Source organism: Bactrocera tryoni, chromosome 3, assembly GCF_016617805.1.
Source record: "Bactrocera tryoni isolate S06 chromosome 3, CSIRO_BtryS06_freeze2, whole genome shotgun sequence".
In the NCBI taxonomy this organism is placed as follows: Eukaryota; Metazoa; Arthropoda; class Insecta; order Diptera; family Tephritidae; genus Bactrocera; species Bactrocera tryoni.
In genome coordinates, this window is record NC_052501.1 from 18,873,988 (window position 1) to 18,888,683 (window position 14,696).

Genomic DNA, 14,696 nt, shown 5'->3' on the forward strand with positions numbered 1-14,696 from the left:
AGATACAGAACTTTAATTCGCTACAGAGCGTTGAAGTAAGTAGGAATATCTGTCACCCAAAGTATTTCAACAAGTGGGCATGGTGCCGACCTCTAAGCGTTTTAAATTACTTGTCTAACAAATAACCAAAGTTAAATCGATCAAACTATTAAAATAAAACACACTTAGAAAAATTCTCTCTATCTACTTTTTATGTTTTTATGCGAAAAAGGGGGAAACATGATTTCGTTAACCACTCCCATCACTTATACATATAGTGGTTATGTTGATAGCTACTAATATATAAGTACGTCAATTCACTTCGTCAATGGCTAGATGAAATTTCATATCTCTGGAACACTGCACCTAAATAAACAATTTTAGTATCTAATTTTGCCCCTACATTATTATGCTATAATGTGAAAAGTCATGAAATCGTGAAACCGGGTCATAAATTCTCAAGCTCTCAGATGCCTAAATACTTTTCTCCGACTTTATACTGAAAATATTTGTCAATTTTTGAGTTATATTAATGAAATTTGGAGAGCATCCTGATAATAGTTCGAATTCCAAGACAATTACTGTAACCACTTAATATTTATATTATCTTTTTAAATGGTTATGCATTCCTAGGGAACCTCTTTCTTTATTAAAGAAAAACACAGAAACTTCAATTTTAATGCGGAATGTTTGTTATCATTCTAAAGCACATTTTTTGGCATTTATTTTTTGAAAATTATCTCAGATAGTACATCCGTTGAGTCCAATTTTCGATTACTCGTTCGAGCATTTTGACTGGTAACTGGCGAATGCCATGAGTAAGACTTTGCATCAAGACCTGAATCGAAGCGGGATTGTCCGCATATACTTTTGGCTGTACATATTCCCACAGTAAAGAGTCCAACGGTGTCGATTGGCCCAAAATAGAAAATTATATGCTCACCGAAATGTTCTCTCAATAAATCCATTGATTGATGCGATGTGTGAGAAGTGGCGCCGTCTTTTTGAAACCAAATGTCGTCGAGATCATGAGCTTCAATTTCAGGCATCGAATAGTCGGTTATCATGGCGCCAGTGACGGTTACGTTCTCAATGACCTCATTTTTGACCGATGATTCCACCGGCCCACAAAACACAGCAAACCGTTGTTTTTTCTTGATGAAATGGCAGCTTTTGAATCTCTTCAGCTTGCTCTTCGTCTCAAAAGCGGCAATTTTGCTTGTTTACAAACCCATTTAGCCAGAAATGGGCGTCGCCGCTAAAAACAAAATTTAGCTCAACTTCGGATCTTATTGAAACTTTTTAAGAGCCCATAGAGCGAAGCGATGTCGCTTGGGAAGGTCGAGCGGCTTCAGTTCTTACACAAGCTGTATTTTGTACGCTTTCCATTTTAGATCTCGTGGCAAAATGCGCCCACCCATAAGAGGGAAATTTTTCTTTACTTCCTGAATTAAACTTTAAAGTTTAATCTTTCAGCTATCTGGATTAAAGTGAGATTATATTCTATTAAAAAATTTCAACAATCTGATAATTTGACCTTTATGTTATTATAAAGATGTGTCTTTAAAAAATTTTAAATATCTCTCTGACAATATGTTGAAAAAGGCATAAGTCGATATCATGTAATATGGTTAATAATGGCAGTCAAGAGTAACTTGCTTGAAACTCGTTTATTCCAAACAATACTTCAGAATATGATATTTTCAGTTTTGATAATAAACTAATCAAGGTACTAGGATTAATGAGGAATGATGAGGTGATCTTGGCTCTAAAATTGCAAACTCAAAATTTTTAACCAAAAATGCTAAAACTTTACAAGTTTGGAATAAAAAAAACCTTCTTTTTAATATTTCTTTTTAGATATCCTGAAATTACCACCTAAATCAACAACTCCGACATAAGCCGAACGACAAAATTAGGCACCATGCACGAGCTTAACATGAAATCGAAATATGAGAATATGAAAATCATATACAACCGCAGCAAATTCGGCTGGTATTGGGCGCCGTTGTTTATAGCATTTTGGTTTCTACTCTTCTACCTCACCGTCATACCCAGCTATCATAGCTATCCGGAACAGCTCAAATTGGAGGATGAAGCCACAAGTCCGGGTCGTTTTATTGGCGAGAGCGCGGAGAGCATGCTGCTGCGTCTCACCAAAATCGGCCCGAAAGTTGTGGGTAGTGCGGCAAACGAACAAACCGCAGTGCAATTTCTACTCACCGAAATCAGTAAAATAGTGAGAGATGCGCGCACAGATCTCTACGACATAGAACACGAAGTACAGGTTACCTCCGGTAATTATGTCATCTGGAAGATGGTGAATGTGTATCAGAGCATACAGAATGTTGTAGTGAAATTGACGCCGCGTGGCACAAATAGCACATCGAGTTTGCTGATTAACAGTCATTATGACTCGGTGCCCGGTAGCTCCGGGGCCGGTGATTCGGGCGCAATGATTGTCATTATGTTGGAGACTTTGCGTGTGATTTCCAAATATGAGACACCGCTACAGCACTCGATTGTGTTTCTATTCAATGGCGCCGAAGAAAATCCATTACAGGGATCACATGGGTTCATTACGCAACACAAATGGGCGCGCAATGTCAAGTGAGTACGATGGAAAGTGAAAAAAGTCAAAAGTAAATTAAATGATGAACTCCTAACTTTATAGAGCTGTCATAAACTTGGATTCAGCAGGCTCTGGTGGTCGTGAAATTTTATTCCAGTCCGGTCCTGATCATCCATGGTTGATGAAGTATTACGGTAGGCACATAGAACATCCGTATGCTTCCACGATCGGCGAAGAATTGTTTCAATTTGGATTTGTACCTTCGGAGACTGATTTCAGAATATTTAGAGATTTCGGAAATATACCTGGTAAGTACAATAGGTTTGACATGTGGTAAATAGGTAGTATATATAGATATATTTTATGAATCTAACATATTAATAAGTAAATAAAATATTTGATTAGTGAAGTTGAAAAAAAACCTAGTCTAGTCTGTTCTTACTGGCAGAGAATCTTCGATTAGTGAAGTTCAAACAACATAGTCTATGTTCATACTGGCGAAGAATGTCATCCTAAGCAGAGATGTCATTGAAAAGCGCTAGATATCGCGATTCCGTTTTCTGCTTTAAGTCTGGATCCGAACGTACCCTTATAAAGCTGTTAAAGACTAAGCGAAGAAGGGGCGTCTAAATTATCTATTTCGATTTGGTCGTTCATAAATCCTTCCTTTCATTCCATTATGGTGACTAACCGTACAGATCTTTTCAACTATCTGGTATAGTTATGAGAAGCCATTGGGTAAGTTAGGTTAGGTTAAAATGTGATTTAAAAAACAAAACAAAATCGGAACGCCAGTCCATTATCATATATAAATATTCCTATCTATGAAGGAAAACACTCTCAAAAACCCACAAAACGTCTTCAGGCTGTTTTTGAGACGACTGAGGATCCATTTCGACTATATCGCCAGGTTCGCAGAAGATATGCAGAAGCAACTGCAGAAAATTAAGGAAGAAATACTCTGTACAATCTTGGCAGTGACTGACAAAGCCATATAGATCAAGATTTTTATTTCTGTTTCGAAGAACTCTTGTATGGTTTATGAAAAACTCTTGAAACTATCTCTCTAACTGTAATTCTCTCTTGCTTTTTTAAATCTTTCAGGCTTAGATATGGCTCACACGCTCAATGGCTATGTCTATCATACGAAATATGATCGCTTTGGCTTGATACCGCAAAGAACTTATCAGCTCACCGGCGACAATGTATTGGCCTTGACCAAAGCGTTATGTAATGCACACGAAATGGAAGATCCTTCCGTAAGTTCATTTATTGATAGCTTCAACGCTGTATATTTATATATCACTAAATTTTATCACATTTTATAATTATAGGAACACGCAGAGGGACACACAATCTTCTTCGATGTGCTTGGCTGGTTTATTGTCTACTATTCGGAAACCACCGGCACCGTTGTAAATATTATTGTTTGTGTCATTGCCATTATCACTATATTGGCCTATATCTGGAATATGGCACACCAGACGGGCATGTTCCGTCGTCGCGTCTTTATCAAATTCGGCATTTTATTGGGCATACAAGTCGCTGCTGTGCTCTTGGCGATTTTAGTTACGATCACAATTGCGATATTTATGGACTCCGTCGGTTTATCTATGTCGTGGTTCTCACAGCCATGGATGCTTTTCGGTTTATACTTTTGTCCGATGTTCTTTATGATGGGCTTGCTGCCGGCGGTCTATTTGAGTCGCACGAAAGAGGTGTGTGTGTTGTACATATGTATGTGTTGGTAGTTTATTATATGTATATGATATATATTATTTTGCAGCACGGTCTTCCCTTGGGCTATGCCATACAGCTCATCATGCATGCCCATTGTCTGATACTAACGGTGGTTTGTATATTCTTGATCTCTTTTGGCATACGTTCGGCATTTGCTTTGATGCTTTGTATCGCCTTCTATGTGTTATCGGTGATCTTGAATATGATCACTTGCTTTCACAAAACAAGTGAGTGTTTCTTGTTATTACTGCTTAAGTTTTTTTTCAGTAAAGATCTCTGTTTCTTTCGCAGCTTTCCTCTGGCTCATACCACATATCGTCTGCCAATTGTTGCCGTTCCTCTTTTACAGTTACTGCAGTTATGCTTTCTATGTCATTTTCATACCGATGCAGGGTCGCGATGGCGCCAATAAAAATCCAGATATTCTTATTGGTGGCTTTACCATGTTAATTTCCTTAGTTATGGCGCCATTCTTGGTAGGTTGGGAGACTCAAAGTTTTGAAGTGGTTCATATAATTTATTTGGTTTCGATTTATTTGCAGGTACCACTTTTATGCCTCTTCCGCAAGTCAAAAACAATTATTTCCATCTTCGGTGGCGTTTGTTTGGCTTTCATAATTCTGGCCGCCACCCCTGTGGGCTTTCCTTATAAGGAGCGTGAAGCACCACAGCGTTTCTATGTCGCTGTAAGTTTCAAATCAATAATTCAAGTTATAGACATTAATTTACAGTTCTTATAATTTCTCTCCCAGCACACAATACGCACTTTCCATAATGCCGATCCTGACATGTCAGTGCGCTACAGCGATGCCGGCTACTATATCGTGCCTGTTGATCGTCATCCACATTCTGTGGATTATATGTTTGAGCATATGAATACAACATCCATCGATAAACCGGTGAATTGCGAGACTGAAATAATGTGCGGCTATCCAATATATAGTTCGCGTTGGCTGGGCTGGCGGTAAGCTAAACAATATATATTTATAGTTTTGATTCAATTTGATTTTAATTTCGTTTTTCAGTGAGCAAAGCTTTTGGATTGACGGCCCTGCTCCGAAAACCGGTGGTTGGCCGAGATTGCGTATTATGCGCAAAGATCGCATCTCAAATACGAATCTGATCATTAGCTTGGAAGTTGCGGGTCCCGATCATATGAGTATTTTCATAAAACCTATGAATGATACCAAACTGATTGATTGGTCATTGGATCGTACGCCAATTCAGGAGCATTTCGAGGCACCGTACTTTATATATTTGTCATATGCTTTGGATCCGGCGCCGTTCCGTTTTCATATGGAGTTTGAGGTAGGTGAAGAGGCGGTGACGATAGCTTGCCAAATAAAAAGGTTCTTCAAACAATGAGTTACTTTGCATGGGAGCTATATGCTATAGTGGTCCGCTATCGGCGGTTCCGACAATTATGTAGCTTTTTGGTAAGAAAAGGACGAGTGGAAAATTCCAGGTCGACATCTCCGAAAGTGAGGGGAAATTTCCCGTATCTACAGAGGGGAAGAAAGATATACAGACGGAGTCAAAATTCAGTACCTCACTGGGATCATTTTTATATATACTTTATAGGGTCTCCGACCTTTCCTACTGCATGTTACGAACTTCGTGAAAACGTCGTAAAAGGGTTTACAAAACTATTTACTTTACCTAGCGCTTTTAATACAGATTTTTATCTATATAATTGATCGATACAACTAAGCTTGTTTTTCATTTCATTTATTTATTTTAATTATACAGCATAATAGTCCAGATTGGTCAGGCGCAACATTGGACATCGCCGTGATAGGCCATAAGATACACGACGACATTTCAAACACAGATGAGTTTCGTGAGCTCGTCGCTGGATTCCCAGCCTGGTCCACAGTGAGCGCTTGGACAAGTTCGTATGACAGTTGGCGTATCTAAGCAATAGGAACCAAATACTTCGCTTCATGTTGACGATTACGTTCGAACCCTGAACTGCTATTATTTACGGATGCCATAGCTTTAAATTTAAACTAATGACTTTTTGCATAAAATTTGTATATTCTTTAAGCCAACGCAAACCAACGAACAAAGTGCTTGAGTACAGCTTCTGAGACATGAGTCTTTCCGCAGAACTTTACAGCACCACGATATTTATTGACATAAGAGAAACTCTTTTAAAGACTTTTTGTTACATTTTTTATATTTTATTTTAATTTTGTAAAAAGAAAAACTATTTATAATCAGATATACAAATCTATTTATTAGTTTTTATATGATTATTTCTATATCTTTTGAAAATATCATTAAATAAAAATAATAAAAAATATTCTTAAGTTGTGTTAAGAAATTACAAAAATGTTTTTGTTTTATTTTATAATAAATTCGAAAAAGTAATTCAATGAAATTACTAGAAAATGCGACTCTCATATGAAGCTAACCAGTCTATCGGATAGGACCACTCGGGAAATAGCTTGAGGAACTCTTTAAATTCTTCAGTATAGTAAGCGTCATGGTACATGAAGTGTGCGCCGATGCCAAGACGCAGTGCGGCGCCTTCATAGTCCGGAGTACCGCGCTGAAAGTAGAGAATAATGAGCAATAAGTACATTTCATTTTGGGTTTTGGTAGTTCTCTTAAAGACCCTTGGTACTTCATTCAAGACGAATGTTTTTTCACTATTATGAGCCTAAATGTAGGCAACCATTTTATAAGTCTTTAAAAAGACATAACTTAGCAAAGTCCCAAGCCTAATTTACCCGACAATCAATTATCGTATAAAGGAAACCAGTTTTTGAATTTTAAACGAAGTACATTGCAGCAAAAAAATAAAACATGAAGTCATAAAAAATTTTCGAAATAAAAATTATTTAGATTTTTGGTAATTCCTTTAAGGAAATTTAACGCTTCATTCAAAACGAACGTTTTATTCACTGAGATCCTAAATGTAGGCAACCATTTTATAAGTTTCAAAAAAGACTTAATTCAGCAAAGTCCCAAACCTAATGAATTCCACAATAAATTCTCGTATATAGATCTAATCACCGAATTATAAAAGCACTAAATTGCAGCAAAAAAATGGAAATATGAAATAACAAATAATTTTCGAAATTTTTCGAACTAAGAAAAAAAATTTAAAATATTACAAATATTGCACTTACGTCCAATTCAATCCAGAAATCTAATGGCCTATCATCCATCGAATAGACGTGATACACAAAATAAGGTGTCGAGAAATTACTTTTCAATGGCGTCTTATCGAAAGTCCAATCAACAATTTTCGTATTTGGATAAGGATCTATATAGATCACTACGCGATCTGCGGACTTTAAGCTGAAACCATAACGTACTCGTGTCTCAGTAATATAAACTTTTGAGGTTAACTTTAGTTCGGTTGGTATAGGCAGATGTGGACTTGGCGCCGCTACCCAGCGGGAGAAGTTTCTGTAGAAAAATTAATAGAAAATTGAAATGCGTATATTTCAAAATATTTCTTTCGAAAAATTGTGTATACACAAGTAACAGTTCATGTACACTTACTTCCAATCCATCCAACGCGAATTATATAATGGCAAACCGCAAAAAAGTTCCGTCTCACAATCTTCTGGAATCTTCGATTTCGGTTCAGCATTTTGGAAAACGGTTTTCTTCAAAGTGTTAATACGCTTATCGACAGGTTGCACATAGAAACCGCTTTCGTTTTTATAGACAAAACCTCGCTCGTCGTAGAAAGTGCGTGCTGTGTGCTGTTTGGTTTAGAAAAAAGTTGAGTTAGAATACTTGTAAGTTACACGTTTTCTAAATTTTGAAAATTATTCACTGAAGCGCTTACCAAAACGTAAACTCTCTGTACTGCCACATCCTTCTTATATGGGAAGCCAACAGGCAGGCAAGCAATCATAATGAATATCAAAAATAGAGCTCCAAATAAACTTAAAAACGTTTTTGATTTGCGGAACTTATGCAATATTGGAAGCTGTAGGTAGGAGTTAAGAATTGCAAATTAATATATGATTTAATAGGCATTGAAACAAGTTCGTATAGGAGAGTAACTAAATCACGATTCTCAAATCCACTGAATAATATTAGAGAAAAAAACTAAAGCCTGTATTGACAAAATATTTTATAGGCGGAAGATTCTGAACAGGAAAGGTATAAAGGATCAATAATCTGAACTATATTTCCCCCCCAGTGGTGATCTAGTGACTGATGCCCAATAAAAAAGAAAAATAAGAAAGAAAGGGAGGTTATTTGTTACTAGCTTGGAAAATAGATACAGAATACTACTCATAAAATTCATCAAAAAATTGTTCCGACAGTTTTAGGAATTTTTTGACCATGTTCTCCAGATTAAACTCTAATCATGGCCGATAGATCTACTCAAGCTTTGTATAGAGGACAAATTTACTACATCTAATTTTAGGACATAGTTTGGAGCTTTAGATGCATTATACTTTAATAATCTGTTTTCGCGACTATCAGGAAATGGATTGAATAAGTTAAAAAAAATTATCGCTTTTCCTGCTTTGACAAATCTCGTATCGGAATAAAATCTCACTCACAATAAAACCGCCGAAATGTATGCTCATTATAGCACAGATGCCAGCAATCATAAATTCCGGTTTACTGGTTGGTCCACTGCGTCCTTGCATGGGTATGAATATTGTGAGAAAGACAAATGTTTGATAGCTATAAAACCAAAATGGCAGCAACTGGCAAAGGAGATGTATAGGCAAGTTCAAGTACCCTAAAAAAAGAGAGCACACAAAAATTATAGACCAAAAATTATGACTCCTTATGAGCCTGAAAACTTACTCTTGCCCCAAAAGTGATTTATGATATTCAATACAACTGATATTGTGTAGAAGAATATAGCAATCATTGGAAAGAAAGCCGAGCGTATACTCAAACCAGTCATAACCAGACAAAGGCACACCAAAATGAGGCAATGCGAATGCATGAAGCAGGCAATGGAGTCATCATGACACATATTGGTCTAAAAATAATTATACCAGTTTATATAAGTATTAAAAATGAAAGATTTTACAATTTGCTTACTCCCTCCTTGGTCCAACGCATGTAAATTGCCGGCAGCAAACACATAATAAAGAAGATAGGACAAAAGTAGATGCCAAAGACGAGCCATGATTCTGAGTACCAACATTCTGAGGCACCGATGCCATCTATGGTAACCGCAACTAAAATTGCTAGACCCACTGACGCAGCTATTGTTATAATTTGTACAACCAATATGGTAAGAAAGCGTAAGAAGACACGCTTAGTCGAGTCGGCATCGTCCGAACGTGACATTAGGAAAACCGCTGCTAAGATGGCTATGATGGCACAAACAGAGAAGGTGATATTGAGTATGACACCAGTATCCTCTGTGTAGAAGATCATAAACCAACCGAGATAATCGTAGAAGACAGTGTGGCCTTTGGCATGGTCCTGAAAATGATTTTGAGTTTGACAATATTTTTTTACGAGGGCTATGTGATAGGTAAACGCAATTTTCTTTTAAATCTTTCAAAATAATGGGTGCCATGTTACTTTGGTAATGTTAAGTTAAGTTTAAGTTAAGTTAAGTTAAGTTGAGTTGAGTTAAGTTAAGTTAAGTTAAGTTAAGTTAAGTTAAGTTGAGTTAAGTTAAGTTAAGTTGAGTTAAGTTAAGTTAAGTTAAGTTAAGTTAAGTTAAGTTAAGTTGGGTTGAGTTAAGTTAAGATATGTTAAGTTAAGTTACGTTACTTTATTCTATGTTACGCTTTGTTAAGTTAATTTAAATTACGGTATATGTTAAGTTTTAAAAATCGCTTTAACTTCTCCAACTTTTCGCATATGTTTTAGTAAACTCCTGCATTTCATAAATTTTCATACCCCTGGGTTCTTTAATTCCGGTGCATTGGCCAGTGCCCATGTTAATGCTAAGACATTATCACCAGTCGTCTGACACGTGTGTCGCTCGAGATTCGCAAAAGTATCGAATTTAGTGTGATAAACATAACCGTTAAGTGAATGTGCCATATCGAGGCCAGGTAACTCGCCATAGTCACGGAATATGCGGAAATCGGTATCCGATGGTATGAAATTATTCTGGAACAACTCTTCAGCGATTGTGGTAGCATAGGGGCGGGGCACACTCTGTTTATAATACTTCATGAGCCAAGGGTGATTAGGACCCGATTGAAAGAGAATTTCACGACCACCCGAACCAGCGGAGTCCAAATTGATGACGGCTCTAAAATTATGTTAATTAAATGGTCATTAAATGATTTTTCAAAAATAATTTATTAACTTCCTACTTGCAATACTGCGCCCATGGGTGCTGCGTGATGAAACCGTGCGAAGCCAACAGATTGCTCTCCTCAGCGCCATTGAAAAGAAATACAATGGGATGCATAAGCGGCTTCTCGGATTTGGCAATCACTCTGAGCGTCTCCAACATAATCACCACCATCACACCGTCATCTGCGGCTGCCGGCGAGTGCACTTCTGAATCGAAATGTGCATTCACCAGCAAATAGGAAGCGGATTTAGCATTCTTTGGCGCCAACTTCACCACCACATTGGACACGTTGCGATAACTGGTAGCCATTTGCCACAATTCGAACTTTCCCGAAGCGTATTGCACTTCCACATCGATATCGTAGAGATCAAGCCGCGCTTGTGCTTTAACTTTTTCAATTTCTCCGAGTAAAAAATTGATAGCTAGAACTTCATTTTCTATGGTCCCTGTTAGTTTAACGCCAAAATCAGCTAATGTGATTAGTTGCTGTTCGGCACGTTGTCCTATAAATTCGTCGGCGTGCTGTTGTTCCTCGCTGATTTGTAGCGTCTTTGGATAATTATAGAAGCTGGGTATGACGGTGGCGTAGAAGAGCACATACCAGACAGCACAGTAGACGGGCGCCCAGTACCAATCAAGTTTTCTGCTTTTCTTGCGCTCTAGGTTGTTGTTGTGTATTTCGAATTTCTTAACGCTCATTGTGCTGTGAAAGATCAATATTATTTGGCTTTAGAAGTGAAGTTTTTGGAATGTGTCAGTGTTTGAATGGAAATATTTTTATAAGTTCGGTGGCGCTCAAACTGTTATTTTTAAATTGCTGTGATGGTCTTATTTCATTTACTTCGATGGAGATTGAAATTCGTTTGACAGCACATATTTCGATGCTTTAAAAGAATAAGGCAAACAAGGCGTGTTTCAAATATTAAAAAATAATATAAAATTGTTATTATGGATGCAAATTTTTCTACGATTCCGTTGGATCAAATACTGCTAAAAACACCTTTTGCGTGGTCTGTGCGCTTTGTGTTACACATTAATTAAATAAAGACCTTTGTTTATTTTAAAGAGGTCAATGACTTCCTTGTTTACATTTAGTAAAGTCCACAACCTTTATTTGCATCGAGCAAAGTCTTCAACCTTTGTTTACATTTGAGATCAATGACCTTCTGGCTAATTTTTTTGTGAAGAAAAATCGTATTTATTTTATTTACCACTCTCTGTATTCGCCTGATCTAACACTACGCGACTATGCTCTATTTCCCGCAACAAAAGAAGCATTTTATGATGATATCCCAGCCATTTAAGGGCTTGGAAAGGCATTCCTATTAAAAACATAGAAATATTTATGCATGCGCTGGTTAATCGTTCCCATCGTTGTATTGAGTCTATTGCAACCTGCATATTTTGAATCAATAATAACGTTCAAAGCTAAGATAACTTATTCTATATCTACAAACTTCGTTTATTTTTAGGAAAGACATTTTAGTTAAGATCGTTCTGTTGAGTTATCAAATAAGGCCATACGCTGCGTATACGTAACATAAATGTGGTGTAAAAAAATTTTGATTGAAACTACTAGAAAAATATACATATGTCAATATAAAATATATAGAGATTTATGACAATGAAAGATTAATGACAACCTAAAGTAAGGTGTTGTCAACATAGCTCGATTCGAATGAGTTACACAGACTCAAGGGCTATTTCAGGACCTACATAACAAATTTTATTCAACGAAAATCGCCTTATGGTTTTTCAGAATATTCTTCATTAAGATCTATACACTTTTGCATGTGATTGAATTCATTAAGATCTATACACTTTTGCATGTGTTTGATCCAATTGTCAAGTACTTTTGCCACTTTGTTTGAGGTATCTCTTAAACAGGTGTTGTAAACGCATCAACCGCCTGTTCAGGCGTGGAAAAACGTTGATCTCTTTGTTTGTTTTTCACAAACGGGAATAAAAAGAAGTCATTCGATGTGAAATCAAGAGTTTACGGTCCTTTACTCGTCAAATCCATGTTTTAAGTGCTCGAAAATCTAGTTAATTCAGTCTTTGTATGAGAACACGCATTGTCATGGCGAAGAGTGATCCGTCTTCGGCGGTTGGTTTTCCTGATTTCTTGAAAGACAACTGGCAAGTAAATGGTTTTTCACCACTCTGTATTTACTGTTCAGAGATGTTCCAGTGGTATGGTTTTGATATTTCCAGTTTAAAAAAAACAAACACCCACCCATTTGCTTGAAAGTACTGTCTGCGCGAACAATTTTTGATGAGTTCGGCTCAGTTTAAAATTCTATTAATAAAATATCTATTAAATCGACTGCTGTTTACTGCTCGGCTCATACCCGTAAAGTCACGACTCCCCACCTCTTGTGATGCCATAGACGTGTTTTGAAGCACTGCTTTCGTATTTTGTTAACATTTCTCTCGACCAATCGACACAAGCCTTTTTTTAGCGAGTGATAAATTGTGTGGGAACCAACGTCAGCAATTTTGTTTTTATAGTTTAATGTTCATGCATTATTGAATGTATGCTAGTCCCACCAATATTCATAATTATCTCAATTTTACGATAGCTTATCTTGCAATATCAATTTACGTACAGCTTCAATCATTTCTGGAACATCAACTGAGTTTGAAGGACCTATACGAAATTCGTCTGGACGTGATCTACGACCTCGATTGAATTCACTATACCATCGATTAGCACTGATCCTTAATAAAAATTTATCGCCCACAACTAAACTAAGCTCATCAATGCAATTTTGCTGAGTTAATCCACGTATAAAGTTGTCAAAAGTAGTGACAAGAAAACTATCACGTACTAATTCCATTTTTTGACTGAGATGAATATTTTAAGTTACTGTAAACACGTAAATATGTATGTCAAAATATTCTGAGGGTGTATAACATGAAAAATGTCGAAATTTACGACACATTTGTTAATTTTCAGATTATAACACTAGGGTTGCCAAATCTCGAAATATAAAAGTCAATCTACGTAATATAAAATATAGAGAGGCATAACCTGCACGGAAAAATTTCGAATGGTATACTATCTCCAAAAAATGAGAGAAAGAGAAAAAATCGGAATAAATTAATTATTAAAACACCTAATTTAAAAATTATTATTATTTTGCTGGAGTTATCTAAATAAATTTAGCCTTATAGTCTTGTTAGCTACTCATATATTTTACTCTTATTTTATAATACAAAGACAAGATGGTACACTAAATCTACGCTTCGAATGTTTGTTAGAGAATTTAGAATTTGTCAACGGTTGCAAGCTTTGGCTTACTGAGACTTAACTACAGTGGGACTATCAGAAAACATTCAAGAGGAACGAGCTATCATAATTTATGGAATATACATGAATAATATTAGTTATTACATAGTTACTTAAAAAGTCTAATTTCTAATTTGTATTTGATGCAACAGTGGCAATGATGTTTAAATAAATTCATAGCTGATAAAGCTAGAGATCCGCTAATAAGGTAGCTTTACTACTGGGTGTTGTAAATATTATTGAAAATAACAAGCGAAAATTAATAGCTCTCCATCATAACTACCGGCAAAAATGTCATAAATATTAACCATCTGACTCTCTTTAACTCTCAGACAAACTCTTGCGCTTTTCTTATCACCCTTTTCTCTCTTAATTTATCTCGTTCTCTTCCATTAATAAAATATTATCTGAGATCCATATGAACATAAAAATATACCTCTGCTCCGTTGAGCGCCACACACTTCAAATAACACTGGAACTGATAAACAAAATTTAAGCGCTAATAATATTAAAGTTCAATTAGCTCATAATTCGGCTTATTGCACCATTAAACGATTAATATTAGTAGATAATCTCCACATACTACCAAGTTGAATAAGGTTAGTACGAAGATCTTGTGAAGGAATTTCTTTTTTAAGCATAAAAACTAAAAGTTTATATTTAATTAAAATTTTATTTCACTAAATTAGTAATATTAATAATTGCCACGTATTTTAAATTATATATACATACACAATATCTTTGATAAATGTTTTTCTTCCTTTTTTTGTTTAATTCCATATTTTTAGCCACACATTTTTATACTCTGTAATTTCACACTCACCAAATTTTATTTTAGTTATTTTTGTTTAGTT

General features: G+C 36.0%; 2 protein-coding genes across 2 annotated transcripts in view; one reads left to right on the forward strand and one right to left on the reverse strand.

The window, feature by feature from the left end:
- Positions 1–6,508, forward strand: part of LOC120772295 (endoplasmic reticulum metallopeptidase 1) — a 33,030-nt gene extending 26,522 nt beyond the window's left edge. The window contains exons 2-11 of the mRNA XM_040100803.1: positions 1,840–2,589; positions 2,654–2,859; positions 3,656–3,810; positions 3,886–4,269; positions 4,338–4,518; positions 4,583–4,767; positions 4,834–4,977; positions 5,044–5,255; positions 5,317–5,599; positions 6,041–6,508. Of these exons, the coding sequence (XP_039956737.1) occupies positions 1,904–2,589; positions 2,654–2,859; positions 3,656–3,810; positions 3,886–4,269; positions 4,338–4,518; positions 4,583–4,767; positions 4,834–4,977; positions 5,044–5,255; positions 5,317–5,599; positions 6,041–6,208 (2,604 nt within the window). The 5' untranslated portion in view covers positions 1,840–1,903 and the 3' untranslated portion in view covers positions 6,209–6,508. The remainder of the gene's footprint in view (positions 1–1,839; positions 2,590–2,653; positions 2,860–3,655; positions 3,811–3,885; positions 4,270–4,337; positions 4,519–4,582; positions 4,768–4,833; positions 4,978–5,043; positions 5,256–5,316; positions 5,600–6,040) is intronic.
- Positions 6,509–6,618: 110 nt separating this feature from the next.
- LOC120771372 (endoplasmic reticulum metallopeptidase 1) lies at positions 6,619–14,696 on the reverse strand. Its single transcript, XM_040099333.1, has 10 exons — positions 14,666–14,696; positions 10,567–11,253; positions 10,142–10,502; positions 9,326–9,715; positions 9,083–9,263; positions 8,830–9,014; positions 8,100–8,243; positions 7,808–8,013; positions 7,429–7,711; positions 6,619–6,845 (listed from the first exon to the last, which is right to left on the reverse strand). The coding sequence occupies exons 2-10, from the start codon at positions 11,247–11,249 to the stop codon at positions 6,678–6,680; spliced, it is 2,601 nt and encodes an 866-aa protein (XP_039955267.1). The 5' UTR covers positions 11,250–11,253; positions 14,666–14,696; the 3' UTR covers positions 6,619–6,677.

What these genes read in the sequence shown, in the direction of transcription:
- LOC120771372 (XM_040099333.1), bottom strand. Translation starts at nt 11,249, where the DNA reads ATGAGCGTTAAGAAATTCGAAATACACAACAACAACCTAGAGCGCAAG. An exon ending in CCATGGGCGCAGTATTGCAA is followed by an intron (nt 10,503 to 10,566) that starts GTAGGAAGTTAA and finishes ACATAATTTTAG; the next exon opens with AGCCGTCATCAATTTGGACT. An exon ending in AAATCACTTTTGGGGCAAGA is followed by an intron (nt 9,015 to 9,082) that starts GTAAGTTTTCAG and finishes CTCTTTTTTTAG; the next exon opens with GGTACTTGAACTTGCCTATA.